The sequence below is a fragment of the Oncorhynchus mykiss genome, chromosome 17 (genome assembly GCF_013265735.2).
Source record: "Oncorhynchus mykiss isolate Arlee chromosome 17, USDA_OmykA_1.1, whole genome shotgun sequence".
Taxonomy (NCBI): domain Eukaryota; kingdom Metazoa; phylum Chordata; class Actinopteri; order Salmoniformes; family Salmonidae; genus Oncorhynchus; species Oncorhynchus mykiss.
The window spans coordinates 45,821,050-45,836,363 of record NC_048581.1 but is presented as its reverse complement, the minus strand read 5'-3'; the positions used below and the strand labels follow the sequence as shown (position 1 = coordinate 45,836,363).

Below are 15,314 nucleotides of genomic sequence, written 5' to 3'. Positions count from 1 at the left end.
TTAAAGCCGGATTTGGATACAAAAAGATTTCCCAAGCTTTAAACATCCCAAGGAGCACTGTGCAAGCGATAATATTGAAATGGAAGGAGTATCAGACCACTGCAAATCTACCAAGACCTGGCCGTCCCTCTAAACTTTCAGCTCATACAAGGAGAAGACTGATCAGAGATGCAGCCAAGAGGCCCATGATCACTCTGGATGAACTGCAGAGATCTACAGCTGAGGTGGGAGACTCTGTCCATAGGACAACAATCAGTCGTATATTGCACAAATCTGGCCTTTATGGAAGAGTGGCAAGAAGAAAGCCATTTCTTAAAGATATCCATAAAAAGTGTCGTTTAAAGTTTGTCACAAGCCACCTGGGAGACACACCAAACATGTGGAAGAAGGTGCTCTGGTCAGATGAAACCAAAATTGAACTTTTTGGCAACAATGCAAAACGTTATGTTTGGCGTAAAAGCAACACAGCTCATCACACTGAACACACCATCCCCACTGTCAAACATGGTGGTGGCAGCATCATGGTTTGGGCCTGCTTTTCTTCAGCAGGGACAGGGAAGATGGTTAAAATTGATGGGAAGATGGATGGAGCCAAATACAGGACCATTCTGGAAGAAAACCTGATGGAGTCTGCAAAAGACCTGAGACTGGGACGGAGATTTGTCTTCCAACAAGACAATGATCCAAAACATAAAGCAAAATCTACAATGGAATGGTTCAAAAATAAACATATCCAGGTGTTAGAATGGCCAAGTCAAAGTCCAGACCTGAATCCAATCGAGAATCTGTGGAAAGAACTGAAAACTGCTGTTCACAAATGCTCTCCATCCAACCTCACTGAGCTCGAGCTGTTTTGCAAGGAGGAATGGGAAAACATTTCAGTCTCTCGATGTGCAAAACTGATAGAGACATACCCCAAGCGACTTACAGCTGTAATCGCAGCAAAAGGTGGCGCTACAAAGTATTAACTTAAGGGGGCTGAATAATTTTGCACGCCCAATTTTTCAGTTTTTGATTTGTTAAAAAAGTTTGAAATATCCAATAAATGTCGTTCCACTTCATGATTGTGTCCCACTTGTTGTTGATTCTTCACAAAAAAAATACAGTTTTATATCTTTATGTTTGAAGCCTGAAATGTGGCAAAAGGTCGCAAAGTTCAAGGGGGACGAATACTTTCGCAAGGCACTGTATATGGACGGAATTAATCGAACAAAAGGACCAATTGTGATGTTTATCTGACATGTTGGCTGGATTCACAACGAGTGTAGCTTTAATTGAGTATCTTACATGTGTGATTTAATGAAAGTTTGATTTTTATATCATTTTTTTTTATTTTACGTTCTATGGATGGTCTTAATTTATGCAGTAATTTATGTCTGAGATTATATGGACATGACGAGGCATTCAAACATACAGTATCTGTATTCATTCATCATCATCAATAGCATCTTCCAGGTCTTCATCACATTTTTGTTTTACATGTTTTGTGTCATCAGGAAAAGCATCTATCAACCCTTGTTACAGTTTTGAAATCAACTTTGGAGGTTTGTCAGACTGCCTTAAAATCTGATCCTCCTAAAATGAGATGTGACAAAGAATTACCTTGGTGTACTTTTATACATTATATTATACAAGAATAGAATCAATGATTCCAGAATTAAAATGACCATTATTCCCAGATCACAGACTGTAGCTATAAATTTAAGCTGCTGTCCTGTAGCTACTTTGGGTCTACCCATCAGTTCAAGGTGGAACATTCACTGACATTGTTATTATACTGCGAAATTCACCTGAGCTCCGTAGACTGGTCTTCCCTGGCTGTCTGATCCTGCTGCGACCCCTGTCACCATCTGGTCCTGCTAAGACATGATGAGCATAGTGTTGTGTACTGATTGCACTAGAGGGCTCCCTTCCTGCAGGATGCCTACAGGACCTGTGGTTCCTGACAGAGATCAGTGCGGGTCGGCATTTTTCAAGCTGAAGGCGGTTAGACAGACGATTTTGGGGATGACAACATTTTTGTTGTCCCACAGATTATTTGGAGACGGTCCTCTTTCTGCTTTGTATGCGTTAGCTTACCTGTTGTATTAAAAGCACATCTTTTCCCACATTATTCACACACTCAGATTTCGCTGCTTCAACTCCAGTAGCCTACCTCTCCTGGTTGAGCGTGAGAGTAGGCTAACCTACATGGGCAAATAATCACGTGGCAGTTAAAAGAAACTGCTATTAATGTTCATTTGAAAGACTCTGATATGATGTTTCATTTAGATCCAAAGTATATGTACCCTGGTTTAATGTTCATTGTTCATTTGTTTATTTTTACATGGCAGATTCTTTATCCATAAAAGGAAGTGGGCGGAGAACAAAGCCCTCTTCACATTGTTTAAGATATAATTTAAATATTATTTAGAAATTATTAGTAAGTAACTTTTTATCAAATAATAAATGTATCTCGATATGTAATACTGTTAGGTTTTTGTACTCTTGTTTGTATATTTCTGTTTTTGTATTTGTTTTGTTCAAAATAATAATAAGAAGAAAAAATAGCAGTCAAGCACTCAAGCTAACTTGATAGCAACTTCCAGACACAAATGAGAGAACAGCTCTGTTACGTTCCCCAGTTTCTGTGTTATGAGTTGTGTTTATGTATGTGTGTCTTTCAGGAAATGTCTTCCTGGATTCCCCCAAGCAGCTGATTGGTTGGCCCCATTGCAGATTGGTGCTCTGATCCCACCCTCTCGTTAGGGGATACAGCTGTCGGCAATTACAAACTCCTTCTGCAGCTGGATAAAAAGCCAGTGTCACTTTGTGGAAGAGAGAGCTTCTTGGATGTCCTGAGTTGGTTGTTGCTCAGAGACAGTTTTGATGAAGGTATGTGTGTGCCAATAAAACTCAGTGTTTTTGATTGTTCACTTTAAGTTTGTATTCTGTTTCATTTGTTCCAAGAGGGGAAGGGGAAGGCACCTTGGGAGTGCTTAGGCAAGAGGCCTGAGGGCATATATATGTACTCTGTCAATGCACACTAGGTAAGACCTGGGTCGACCACCCCTGTATTTTGGTTAGTGCATCAGGTGGTGATAAGGTTAGCTAAGTAGTGGGTAGGTCAGGTAAGGTAGGAGAGAGGAAACTTTTACTTTCTTTGCTTTTGCTCTGTCCAGACCCTTTTCCCCACATTACTGTGTTAAGGAAATAAATTCCCAATAAATTATAATATTCTCTGCCTCTGTCATCCTTACTCGCACCTGCAATCACATACCTCTTTCACTCCATGGGGAGTTGAGTGTTTCAATCCCTCCAAGAGGCGTGTGTATCAAGCTCACTGAACATTACTCGCCCTAACAGAGCTGGTTAGGCCGTTATGTTATCCAGAGCAACTTTGCTGTACGATTGTCCATTTGTAAATTCAGAGCGTTTTGCTTTCGGAGCGTTCAGAGCGCACACTGGATACTCTGGCCTGCTAGCTACTTCCAGAGCTGGTTAGGCTGTTTTCATGTTATCCTGAGGGTTGATGACTTACTGTGCTGCTGGCAACAATTGCATTGTGCTTTTTTTTCGCTGGCATTTACTGACACGGTTCATATTCAACGGGTGTTTGAGGGTTAGTAAATTCAGTTATTCTGCACTCTGGCACACTCAGACAAGTGCTCTGAAATGGAGGTAGCCTGAATTTATGAACACACCCAAAATGTGTTCAGGTACATCAACTGACGAAGCTAGCCAAGTTCATTTACTTTTCAAATGAGACAAAACAAAGGCTCCAAAATATTTCCATACAAATAACAGCTGTTAGATAGCGATTTGAGGTGGCTATTATGACTGACATAAAGAGGCTAAAACTGACCTTGGTTACCTTGCCAGCTACATCAGCCAACTAAATAGTAGCCAGTTTCTGCTCTGCATTTACAACTCGGTGAAAGAGCGCCACACACACACACTGAACTATGCTCAACTCTCCCATGCTGGTCCAGCCAGCCTTCCAGAAGCTTTGCCTTCACACAGCCTGTGGTGTCTGTGCTGCCCTAAATCCAACTTGCTAAACACTCCAAACAGCCTACCCGACTGCTCAAAGGCATCCGCATGGTCCTAAAGCTCACAGTTGCCGCTTTTTGTATGACATTGCAATGATAGAACTGGGGGGGGGGGACATGACCCCTCCGTCCCCAGTGAAAGTTGCAGCCCTGGATAAAAAGGTTTCAAGAAAGTAGTGTATATATTTGGCCCGGCAAAATGGTTTAATCTGCTGACTGAGTATAAGCTGATCTCTTTTACTCTGCTGGTCTCGGCTTGTCTCGAAATGAGTCCTCACTGTCCAAGACAGAGTAAAAATATCTGACACAGAGATAAGACCAAGACACTATGTGGTCTCGAGACCGATACAACACTGGATTGAGGTGCCATTTCTCTTCAGTCTCCCATACACATCAATTCATACTGTGTAAGAACTGCCTTCCTAAGACTTTTCACACCTTCTTTAGCCCCCCAGCCCGTTCACTTTGTTGACTGATCTTTCCTCTCAAAAGCAGCTCCCAATGTCCCCCCATTGTCCCTAAACTAGCTGGTCCCATTCGATTGACACCATTACCAACAAAGTAATGTTGCCCTACGTCTCGTCCACTTTCCAGGAGATGTCCAGTACCAGCAAATCTTCTGCAAGAGGACCAAACAGTTGGTGGTTAAGAAGCCCTACACCACTTTCGGCAGTCTTATCCAGCTGGACGCTCACCGCAGACCGGACAAGCCCATCGCCATAAGCAAAAAGAGTCTCAGTGTAATGGCTGTCTTCCTCCGACGAGGAGGATCAGTAAGGTTCGGAGGACCAATGCGCAGCGTGGTACATGTTCATGCTCTTTATTAAAACAAGCGAACACTGAAACAAAACAAACTACACGCGAAATAACTAATCAAAGCAGTTCCGTGTGGAACACACATGAGTGACTCCTCTTGCACTGAGATGCAGTGCCTTAGACCGCTGCGCCACTCAGGAGCAATGTAGTCCCTTGAGAAACCCAACTACCTATTACAAAATCCCGTGTGATCATTTGATGTATTTCTTACTTTTGTTTTTATTTTGAGTGGCAGCCCATGGGTACATGTTATATAAACTTTATATATGAATTGTTATGAATATTGTACCTGTAACACCCCCACCCCAAATTGTATTTACTTATTTTGTCACCATTTCTTTTTTAGGTCTGACAGAGTTTCGGGCAGATGCAGGCAGAGGTTCAGGTAGAGATACAGGGGCAGCAGGTAGAGTTGCTGGTGGGGCAGCAGGATTGGAATTTGTACATTTAGAGGAGGTGGTAGACCTGGGAGCTGAAAGGTATACATTACAGGTGGTTGGATTAGTGATCCCAGACAGAAACAAAGAAGCCATATGTATGGGGGCAATATGGGAAAGATAAGATGGCTGGGGACAGAGAAAATGTTGCAATTTTGGGAGGGACATCAGTTAAACCAAGAGGGGTAGTATAAATAAGGAATGGTGCATCAGGTAGAGCAGCAGGTCGGACAGTAGCTGGTTTACAGGCTGGAGTAGTTGGGGAAGCCACAGAAGGGGCATTAGGAGGAGTGAGACAAAGGAGAAAAAGTTGCAAGAACATTTGATTAAATGAATCATCCAAATTAATCTGGAAAGAGCAAAAAGCAGAAATTACTGATGGATATAGTCGATTGGTGATGTTCTCTAGTTGCACTGTGATTGGCTCAGTGTTCTGTCACAACAATTGTCACATCAACTCTTGCTCCGGCATGCGGCGTCACCTGTATGCTAACCACCGGTCCTGGCAACCTATCTTTACGCACACCTGCGTCTCAGCATCAACAGTCACACCTGGACTTCATTACTCCCTTGATTGCGAACCGCTGTTATCAGTTTTGTATCATTCCATGTTCGATGTTATTAAACTCACTGACTAATCTGGATCAAGATGCACTGCTGTGGCAGGGTTACTCTTTAGTTTTTGCAGAGGTATATTCTACCTCTTCCAGGCTGAGAGTGATTCAGCAAAGGAACAGCTGAGTTCTGCAGAGAAACAACAGCGCTCTGTGGGGAAGGAGTTTGTGGCTTGAGTGTCAAAGCCTGTTATTGATGTTTTGCTGGATGGACTTCTGCAACAGAAAGGGATTATTGCCAATGATGTGAAAGCAGTGAAGGGGATTTGTGTGAGAGAAGAGAAGGCACGTGACGTCATTGACATGGTGCTGAAGAAAGGAGCTGCTTCGTGTTTGAGCATGAAGTCCTTTCTAAACAAACTGGGTCCCGCTTACATACAACGCTTGGCTTACGCTAAAACATTTGTTGGAGTATTGTAGTTGAGTATGGCCAATGACGATCGGTATAATACTTTTTCCATTGTCCAATTGAATAACAGCCAACATCGTGGAAAAGATTAGAAGTTCCCCACTGGTTGAATCAAGGTTGTGTGTGTGTGTTAAACATTAACCCTCTTCGAACTGTAAAGGCATTAAAATCACACATTGCATTTAATGTATCACTGTGAAATGGAGAACAGGTGATTAGATAGTGTTACATGGACTACATAGTGATAGTGTTACATGGTAATCTGTTCAAGAGAAGTGCATCAGTAATTGTAATTCATTTTTAGCCCTATAGGTGGCAACAGCGCACTGTATCCCAATCTGCTATGAAAAAACAGACAATGAGAAATAGTTAAATTAACCCTAGTTTATTGTGGCTTGTAACCCTTCTATTAAACCTAGCTTATAACCCCACGTAGTATAATTCCATGGTTGTATGTATTGTACGTTAAAACCAACTTGACTAAGTTAAAATATGAATTGTTGTCCCTACTACCTATTACCATTGGAGAATCTTTGAAAAAAGATTAATAAAATGTGTAACAGTAATTGCCTGTCTTCTATTCTATGGTGTTCACAAATTTTTACTTGAATAGATTACTTTATACACCTTGTTACCTTTTCACTATTGAAAGGAAAAAGACAGGACAAACCGTCGACTGAGGAACACAAGGCTCTCTGCACTGAACACTACTGGTGAGTTCATGGCTTAAGTAGATTTTATCTGTAGTTGGTACCTTCCCCGTATCTACACTGATTGAAGTGGATTTAACAAGTGACATCAATAAGGTTGGAGTCAAGAACTGCCTACGGTACTGGGTTTTCCCTGTGCGTATCACGAGTGGGCCACCACCCAAAGGACATCCAGCCAACTTGACACAACTGTGGGAAGCATTGGAGTCAACATGGACCTGCATCCCTGTGGAACACTTTCGTCACTTTGCAGAGTCCATGCCCCAACAAATTAAGACTGTTCTGAGGGCAAGCGGGGGGGGGGGGGGGGGGGGGGGGGGGGGGGGTGGTGGTGTATATTGATACTGTAGATGCTTCAAAAAGTATTTTCTGGTAGATTCCTGATCACAGCAAAGCAGATGTAAAAGAACAGAAGCATCCATTGCCCTGTCGTGCATTCAATACCGCCATTGAGATACAACTGTTTCATCAACTATCGTGTTGAAATGTTTTGATTTTTGGGATACAATTTTTCTCTGACAGGAGATCACGCAGACATCATAGTCCTGTAAGTGAACAATAAAAAAAAATCATTCCTAAGACCAAGGTTTTTTTTTTTCTCCATTAAATCAATGTATTTAACAGAATAGCTATCAAACAGCATCACTTAGATTGAAGAACAAATACAGTCAAGAAGAGGATGAGAAGATAAAAAAATATTCCAAAAACACAACTTATCATTTTAACTCCATTGACGAAATAATTGCACAAAAAAAGACCCAAGCGCTAGTTGAGACAAACAAGCTAGAATTAACATACTCCCAGGGCAGGTTTCCCAGACAGATTTAGCGTAGTTCTGGACTAACAATCATTCTCAATGGAGAATTTCCATTAAAACTGCATTTTAGTCCAGGACTAGGTTTAATCTGGGGCTGGGAAACTGGCCCATAGTGTGCAATGATTCATTTGGTTAATTAGCACTTAATACATTGTGTTGTGCTGATAGGAAAAGTGTGTGTGTTCAGTGTGGAGATAATATACAATTTATTCAATGTTATGAAGGCATACATGTATGTTTGGGTTTACGTTGGATATTCTAGAAGTGGTTTAGAAAGTTACACATTTCGATCAAGATTTTTTTTTTTACAAAACATCAAAGCAAAATGTAAGTACAAACCAAAGAACAACCTTCAAAGTCCTTTCACAGAGCTTGATCAATTAAAGTGTTATTTACATGTAAATACTGTAGCTTTTTTTTGGAATACGTTTCCATTAATTAAAGACCATTAAGAAACAAGGTATTTCAAAGTGTATGTCACCGAGAGCAAAATGTATCTTTCGATGAACAACGGGGTCTAAATACTCCTGAATCACTTCCTCTAATTGTCTCCTTTAATTCATAACTTCAGATACAGAAATACCTGGGTTGGTAGCTACTAAACTGAACAAATTGTAAACATAACATGTCAAGTTTTGGCCCCATTTTTCTTGAGCTGAAATAAAAGAACCCAGAAATGATTAATGCTGTATGCAACAAAAAAAAAGTGTCTCTCTCTCAAATTATGTGCACAAATTTGTTTACATGTTAGTGAGCATTTATTCTTTGCCAAGAGCAGGAATCCATCCACCTGACAGGTGTGGCATATCAAGAAGCTGATTAAACAGCATGATCATTACACAGGTGGCCCTTGTGCTAGAGACAATAAAAGGCCACTCTAAAATGTACAGTTTTGTCATACTACACAATGCCACAGATATCTCAAGTTGGCATGGTGACTGCAGGAATATCCAACAAAGATGTTTCCAGAGAATGTAATGTTAATTTCTCTACCATAAGCCATAACATTTTAGAGAATTTAGCAGTACATCCAACTGGCCACAAAACCACAGCCCAAGTGTAACCATGCCAGCTCAGGGACCTCCACATCTGGCTTCTTCACCTGCGGGATCGTAAGAAAGCCCTTTTGTGGGAAAAAACTCATTCTGATTGTCTGGGCCAGGCTTCCCACTGGGTGGACCTGGCTCCCAAGATTGTGGACCTATGCCCTCCCAGGCCCACCCATGGCTGCGCCCCTGGCCAGTCATGTGAAATCCATAGATAAGGGCTAATGAATTTATTTAAATTGACTGGTTTCCTTCTATGAACTGTAACTCAATAAAATCTTTGAAATTGTTCCATGTTGCGTTTTATATTTTTGTTCAGTATTTTAATTGTTTTATTTATTTAACCTTTTAACTAGGCAAGTCGGTTAAGAACAAATTATTATTTACAATGACAGTCTACCCCGGCCAAACCCTAACCTGGATGATGCAGGAATCCAATTGTGCACCGCCCTATGGGACTCCCAATCACAGCCAGTTGTGATACAGCCTAGAATCGAACCAGGGTCTGTAGTGACATCTCTATCACTGAGAAGCAGTGCCTTAGACTGCTGCGCCACTCAAGAGCCCTAGGGTATATATTGCTTTGTCCTTTCCATTAATTTCAGATCAGTGCTTATTAAGGAAAGGAGACAAAGGAAGGAAGATACTTCATACTATTGAGATACAGGCCTTCCCTGCATCCTTTCCACCCAACGACAACCTCATCTTCAACCATCACAACTCCAGAGTCAGAAATCATGGACAAAGCATTTAACAAAGGCGATGTGAAATAACATTACATTTAAGAACCAAGACAACACGATCATGCCCTCTGGTGGTCTATGACAACCCGAATTCAAACAAACATAAACAAATCTCAGATTAACAAACAACCAAACAAATCGATTCATAAATTTAACATAAATTAAGCAGTTTTTGTCCAGGCCTCTGCTGGTGTAAAAATAATCATCCTTCTTAAGATAATTGGGAACATGCACTCCTGTTATTCCTATCTGGACACAGAACCAGACTCTAGAGCACACAGCTCTCAGTGCAGTCCGTGGTGCTGTCATCGGCCGATCGCCTCTTCAGTTCCCGGTCCTCTGTTTGGTGGGGGTGCACCTGGCTCCCCTGTCCCTTGTGTCGGGGCTCCTGGGGCTGGGTGTCTGCTGACCCGTGACCCAGCCATCTCTCGGCTTCCACCTGGAGGTAGGCCCGGACGCGGTGGTGCTGCGCAACGCTGCCGCTGAAGTCGATGACACGGCACTCGTATGTGCCCTCGTCTGACTGCTTGACACTGGAGAGGCGGAGCTTGTGGGAGATGTTGCTCCCAGCCACTTTCACCACCTGTGGCAGGAGATCATGTATTTGTGAGTCACATGAATATGAATAATATTCCTGGGTTTCAACAGAAATAATTAGGTTCATAATGTTTTAATCATGTTTAGTTAAGAGTCCATTTAGTTTACAGTGCAGTACTGAAGACTGTACATGTGTCTCCTCACACTTATTTTGGTGGCATCCTTAGACATCTCCTCCATTGGCACCACCTATAAGGAATTTGTTAAAATAAGTCAGGCATATGGCTGAAATAACATTCGCAAGAGACATACATTATCAATTGAGATATAATCAAATATGACTTCACATGTTTTTCTATGATTGTGTTTTGCTTTTAGTGTATTGATGTGAATATTGATGTGTATATTGATGTTTATTGATGTGCAGAGAGTATATTGACACATCTGTCGTTCTGCCCCTGAACAGGCAGTTAACCCACTGTTCCTAGGCCGTCATTGAAAATAAGAATGTGTTCTTAACTGACTTTCCCAGTTAAATAAAGGTAAAAAACGAAACAAATTGATGTGCTTGATGTGTATTGATGTATATACAGGTCTCAACTGTGAAAAAGACCTTGGTTTCAGCATGACTCCCTGTTAAACTGTTCAAATAAATGTAAATAAATATATATATAAAATATACCGTATATGTCGACATACTTTCAAATATGTTACACGTCAGATAATCAACAAATGAAAATGTGTTAGACTCCACCACTTGAACCAGTGGAATGTGATACTGCGTACATATATATGCTTTCGCACAGCTGCAATTCAAAACCTTTAGCACTGTGCTCAGATAAACTAGTTTCTATCCACGCTGGGTAGTCTAATATATTTGTTGCTGTTGTTATGTCTGCTAGCTGTTTTGTGGTGTCAATTGAACAGGCTATCTGGGAAAGTTGGGGAGGGGAAGGTATTCACTTTTTTTAAATAATATTTTATTTGTCTTTTTTTTTTTTTTAACTCCAGATACAAACGTATACATACAAACAACAACTTACAGATGCACTCAAACAATGGATACATCTAATTTTCCCAGACCTGCATGCTCACACCCCCATCCCTAGCGCCTGCATTGTTGTTTGCCACTTGGCCTTACACTGTACCCATTCGTCTATCTCAGACGCCAATGCTAATTTCAATATTTCAATAATAAATCATTTCATTTTTCCATTGTGTTAATGATGGCGGATTGATTGATTTACAAGTTTTAATGTACGTTTTTTCAAGATCAGTGGGTATGTCTTGAAATATGCAGACGGACAGATTCAAATAAGTTTACATTGTAACAGTTCTGACAGCCAACTTTCTTGCTCCGCCCATAACTTTTGGACTTCATAGCATTCCCAGAAAGCATGGATTATTCAATCATAATTGGTTTTACACTTAAGATGTGACTTTGCTGTTGTGCTGTAGAATTTGTGAATTTTGTCTCTTGTACAATCAATTCTATACATTCGTTTATACTAGATTAAGAGTACTTTTTTCGTTAACTGTAATTTCAGTAGTTATACTCCAAATTCCCCCCCCCACCCCCCCATCTTGTGCCAACATCAGTTATTTTTAAGTCTTGGTTCCAATAGTTTATATTTTCTTCTAAGAGATTGTCAGTTGGATATGCTCTCTACAAGGTTTTGTACAGTATATATTCCGTATCATAAGAACATCCTTTTTTGACTCAAACAAGATTCCCTCAAGATTGCTTTGGTGTCCAAAGGATTTCAAATCGACATTTTGTGACATGTAACCTTTAAGTTGCATGCATTTGAAACTATATACAGTGGGGCATAAAAGTATTTAGTCAGCCACCAATTGTGCAAGTTCTCCCACATAAAAAGATGAGAGAGGCCTGTAATTTTCATCATAGGTACACTTCAACTATGACAGACAAAATGAGGAAAAAAATCCAGAAAATCACATTGTAGGATTTTTAATGAATTTATTTGCAAATGATGGTGGAAAATAAGTATTTGGTCAATAACAAAAGTTTATCTCAATACTTTGTTATATACCCTTTGTTGGCAATGACAGAGGTCAAACATTTTCTGTAAGGTTTTCACACACTGTTGCTGGTATTTTGGCCCATTCCTCCATGCAGATCTCCTCTAGAGCAATGATGTTTTGGGACTGTTGCTGGGCAACACGGACTTTCAACTCACTCCAAAGATTTTCTATGGGGTTGAGATCTGGTGACTGGCTAGGCCACTCCAGGACCTTGAAATGCTTCTTACGAAGCCACTCCTTCGTTGCCCGGGCGGTGTGTTTGGGATCATTGTCATGCTGAAAGACCCAGCCACGTTTCATATTCAATGCCCTTGCTGATGGTAGGCTTTGTTACTTTGGTCCCAGCTCTCTGCAGGTCATTCACTAGGTCCCCCCGTGTGGTTCTGGGATTTTTGCTCACCGTTCTTGTGATCATTTTGACCCCACGGGGTGAGATCTTGCGTGGAGCCCCAGATCGAGGGAGATTATCAGTGGTCTTGTATGTCTTCGATTTCCTAATAATTGCTCCCACAGTTGATTTCTTCAAACCAAGCTGCTTACCTATTGCAGATGCAGTCTTCCCAGCCTGGTGCAGGTCTACAATTTTGTTTTTGGTGTCCTTTGACAGCTCTTTGGTCTTGGCTATAGTGGAGTTTGGAGTGTGACTGTTTGAGGTTGTGGACAGGTGGACAGGTCTTTTATACTGATAACAAGTTCAAACAGGTGCCATTAATACAGGTAACGAGTGGAGGACAGAGGAGCCACTTAAAGAAGAAGTTACAGGTCTGTGAGAGCCAGAAATCTTGCTTGTTTGTAGGTGACCATAATTGGCAAATAAATTCATTAAAAATCCTACAATGTGATTTTCTGGATTTTTTTCAAATTTTGTCTGTCATAGTTGAAGTGTACCTATGATGAAAATTACAGGCCTCTCTCATCTTTTTAAGTGGGAGAACATGCACAATTGGTGGCTGACTAAATACTTTTTTGCCCCACTGTACATTGGTCAGTCCAAAGTGTATTTTTATTCTGAGCTAAATGGATTTCCTGTTACCAAGTCATTTATGGTTTCTATGCCTTTAGTTTTCCATTTGGACCAATTATTCTGAAAACCTATCCAATGATTGTTCCATAAGGTTGTATTTTTAGGGAGTGATGTTCGTTCTTGTAGAATATGTTTCATTTTCTTCCATATTATTATAGTGTTCTTAACTATGAAGTTGTTAATGTTCTTAGGGACATAGGTATGCATTATGCATTGAACAGAGATTTGGAAAATCTATTCCTTCCTTAGTGCCAATTATAGTGTCTAGCATCACAGCAGGGGGTTTGAGTTTCCATAAGTTATAGTAGTCAACCTCCTCCCACAGTGCTAGTAAAATGCTAATCAGCAATTATCTATTATTTCCAATGCCAAGGGCTGTGGGTAATGTATTTCCTCTGCGTGCTGTATTATAGACAAATGTGGATTCAGTCGATTCAGTTCTGTCAACAGTAATGAACATGATCTCTTTGAATGGTAATAGTGTGTTAACAAAGTCCATGTGGGCTTAATTAATGTTTTTTTTAAACATTTTTTAAAATGTATTTTATTTAACATTTATTTTATCAGGGAGTCATACTGAGACCAAGGTTTCCTTTACCGATGAGCCATGATAAATTACATAACAAATACACATAACAAAATATAAATACAAAATACATGCAAAAAATGCAAGAAAAACACAGTCATAGAAAACAAACACATTCACCAGTAATAAGGTCCTCAATCAGCTTTCTGAATTTCCCTAGAGGCACCAGAACATAAAAAAAAGTGTTCCAATAATAAGATGCAAGAAAACTAAGATCTGATTGACCTAACTCAATAGAGGTCAAAGGGATTTCCAGAATTAGCCATCCCTGAGACCGGATGTGGTAACTCGTATGTCTAAAGTTTAGTAAATGATGTTAGGTACAGTGGGACTTTTTGTAAAAGAGCTTTAGGAATGAAAACTTAGCAATGTATCAACCTATATGACATCAAAGAAGGCCAAGGAACTTGCTGGTAGAGAATACAGTGACGAGTCCTAAAAATTTCACCTGTATAAAATCAAATCAAATCAAATTTTATTTGTCACATACACATGGTTAGCAGATGTTAATGCGAGTGTAGCGAAATGCTTGTGCTTCTAGTTCCGACAATGCAGTAATAACCAACAAGTAATTTAACTAACAATTCCAAAACTACTGTCTTGTACACAGTGTGAGGGGATAAAGAATATGTACATAAGGATATATGAATGAGTGATGGTACAGAGCAGCATAGGCAAGATACAGTAGATGGTATCGAGTACAGTATATACATATGAGATGAGTATGTAAACAAAGTGGCATAGTTAAAGTGGCTAGTGATACATGTATTACATAAGGATACAGTCGATGATATAGAATACAGTATATGCGTATGCATATGAGATGAATAATGTAGGGTAAGTAACATTATATAAGGTAGCATTGTTTAAAGGGGCTAGTGATATATTTACATAATTTCCCATCAATTCCCATTATTAAAGTGGCTGGAGTTGAGTCAGTGTCAGTGTGTTGGCAGCAGCCACTCAATGTTAGTGGTGGCTGTTTAACAGTCTGATGGCCTTGAGATAGAAGCTGTTTTTCAGTCTCTCGGTCCCAGCTTTGATGCACCTGTACTGACCTCGCCTTCTGGATGATAGCGGGGTGAACAGGCAGTGGCTCGGGTGGTTGATGTCCTTGATGATCTTTATGGCCTTCCTGTGACATCGGGTGGTGTAGGTGTCCTGGAGGGCAGGTAGTTTGCCCCCGGTGATGCGTTGTGCAGACCTCACTACCCTCTGGAGAGCCTTACGGTTGAGGGTGGAGCAGTTGCCGTACCAGGCGGTGATACAGCCCACCAGGATGCTCTCGATTGTTGCATCTGTAGAAGTTTGTGAGTGCTTTTGGTGACAAGACAAATTTCTTCAGCCTCCTGAGGTTGAAGAGGCACTGCTGCGCCTTCTTCACAATGCTGTCTGTGTGAGTGGACCAATTCAGTTTGTCTGTGATGTGTATGCCGAGGAACTTAAAACTTGCTACCCTCTCCACTACTGTTCCATCGATGTGGATAGGGGGGTGTTC

General features: G+C 40.7%; 1 protein-coding gene across 1 annotated transcript in view; it reads right to left on the bottom strand.

Moving 5' to 3' along the window:
• Positions 1 to 9,319: 9,319 nt before the first annotated feature.
• LOC110493964 (V-set and transmembrane domain-containing protein 2-like protein) overlaps positions 9,320 to 15,314 on the bottom strand; it is a 73,276-nt gene continuing 67,281 nt past the window's right edge. Inside the window, exons 3-4 of the mRNA XM_021568597.2 lie at positions 10,365 to 10,409; positions 9,320 to 10,206 (exon numbers count right to left, since the gene is read on the bottom strand). Coding sequence (XP_021424272.1) covers positions 9,892 to 10,206; positions 10,365 to 10,409 — 360 coding nt within the window. The 3' untranslated portion in view covers positions 9,320 to 9,891. The remainder of the gene's footprint in view (positions 10,207 to 10,364; positions 10,410 to 15,314) is intronic.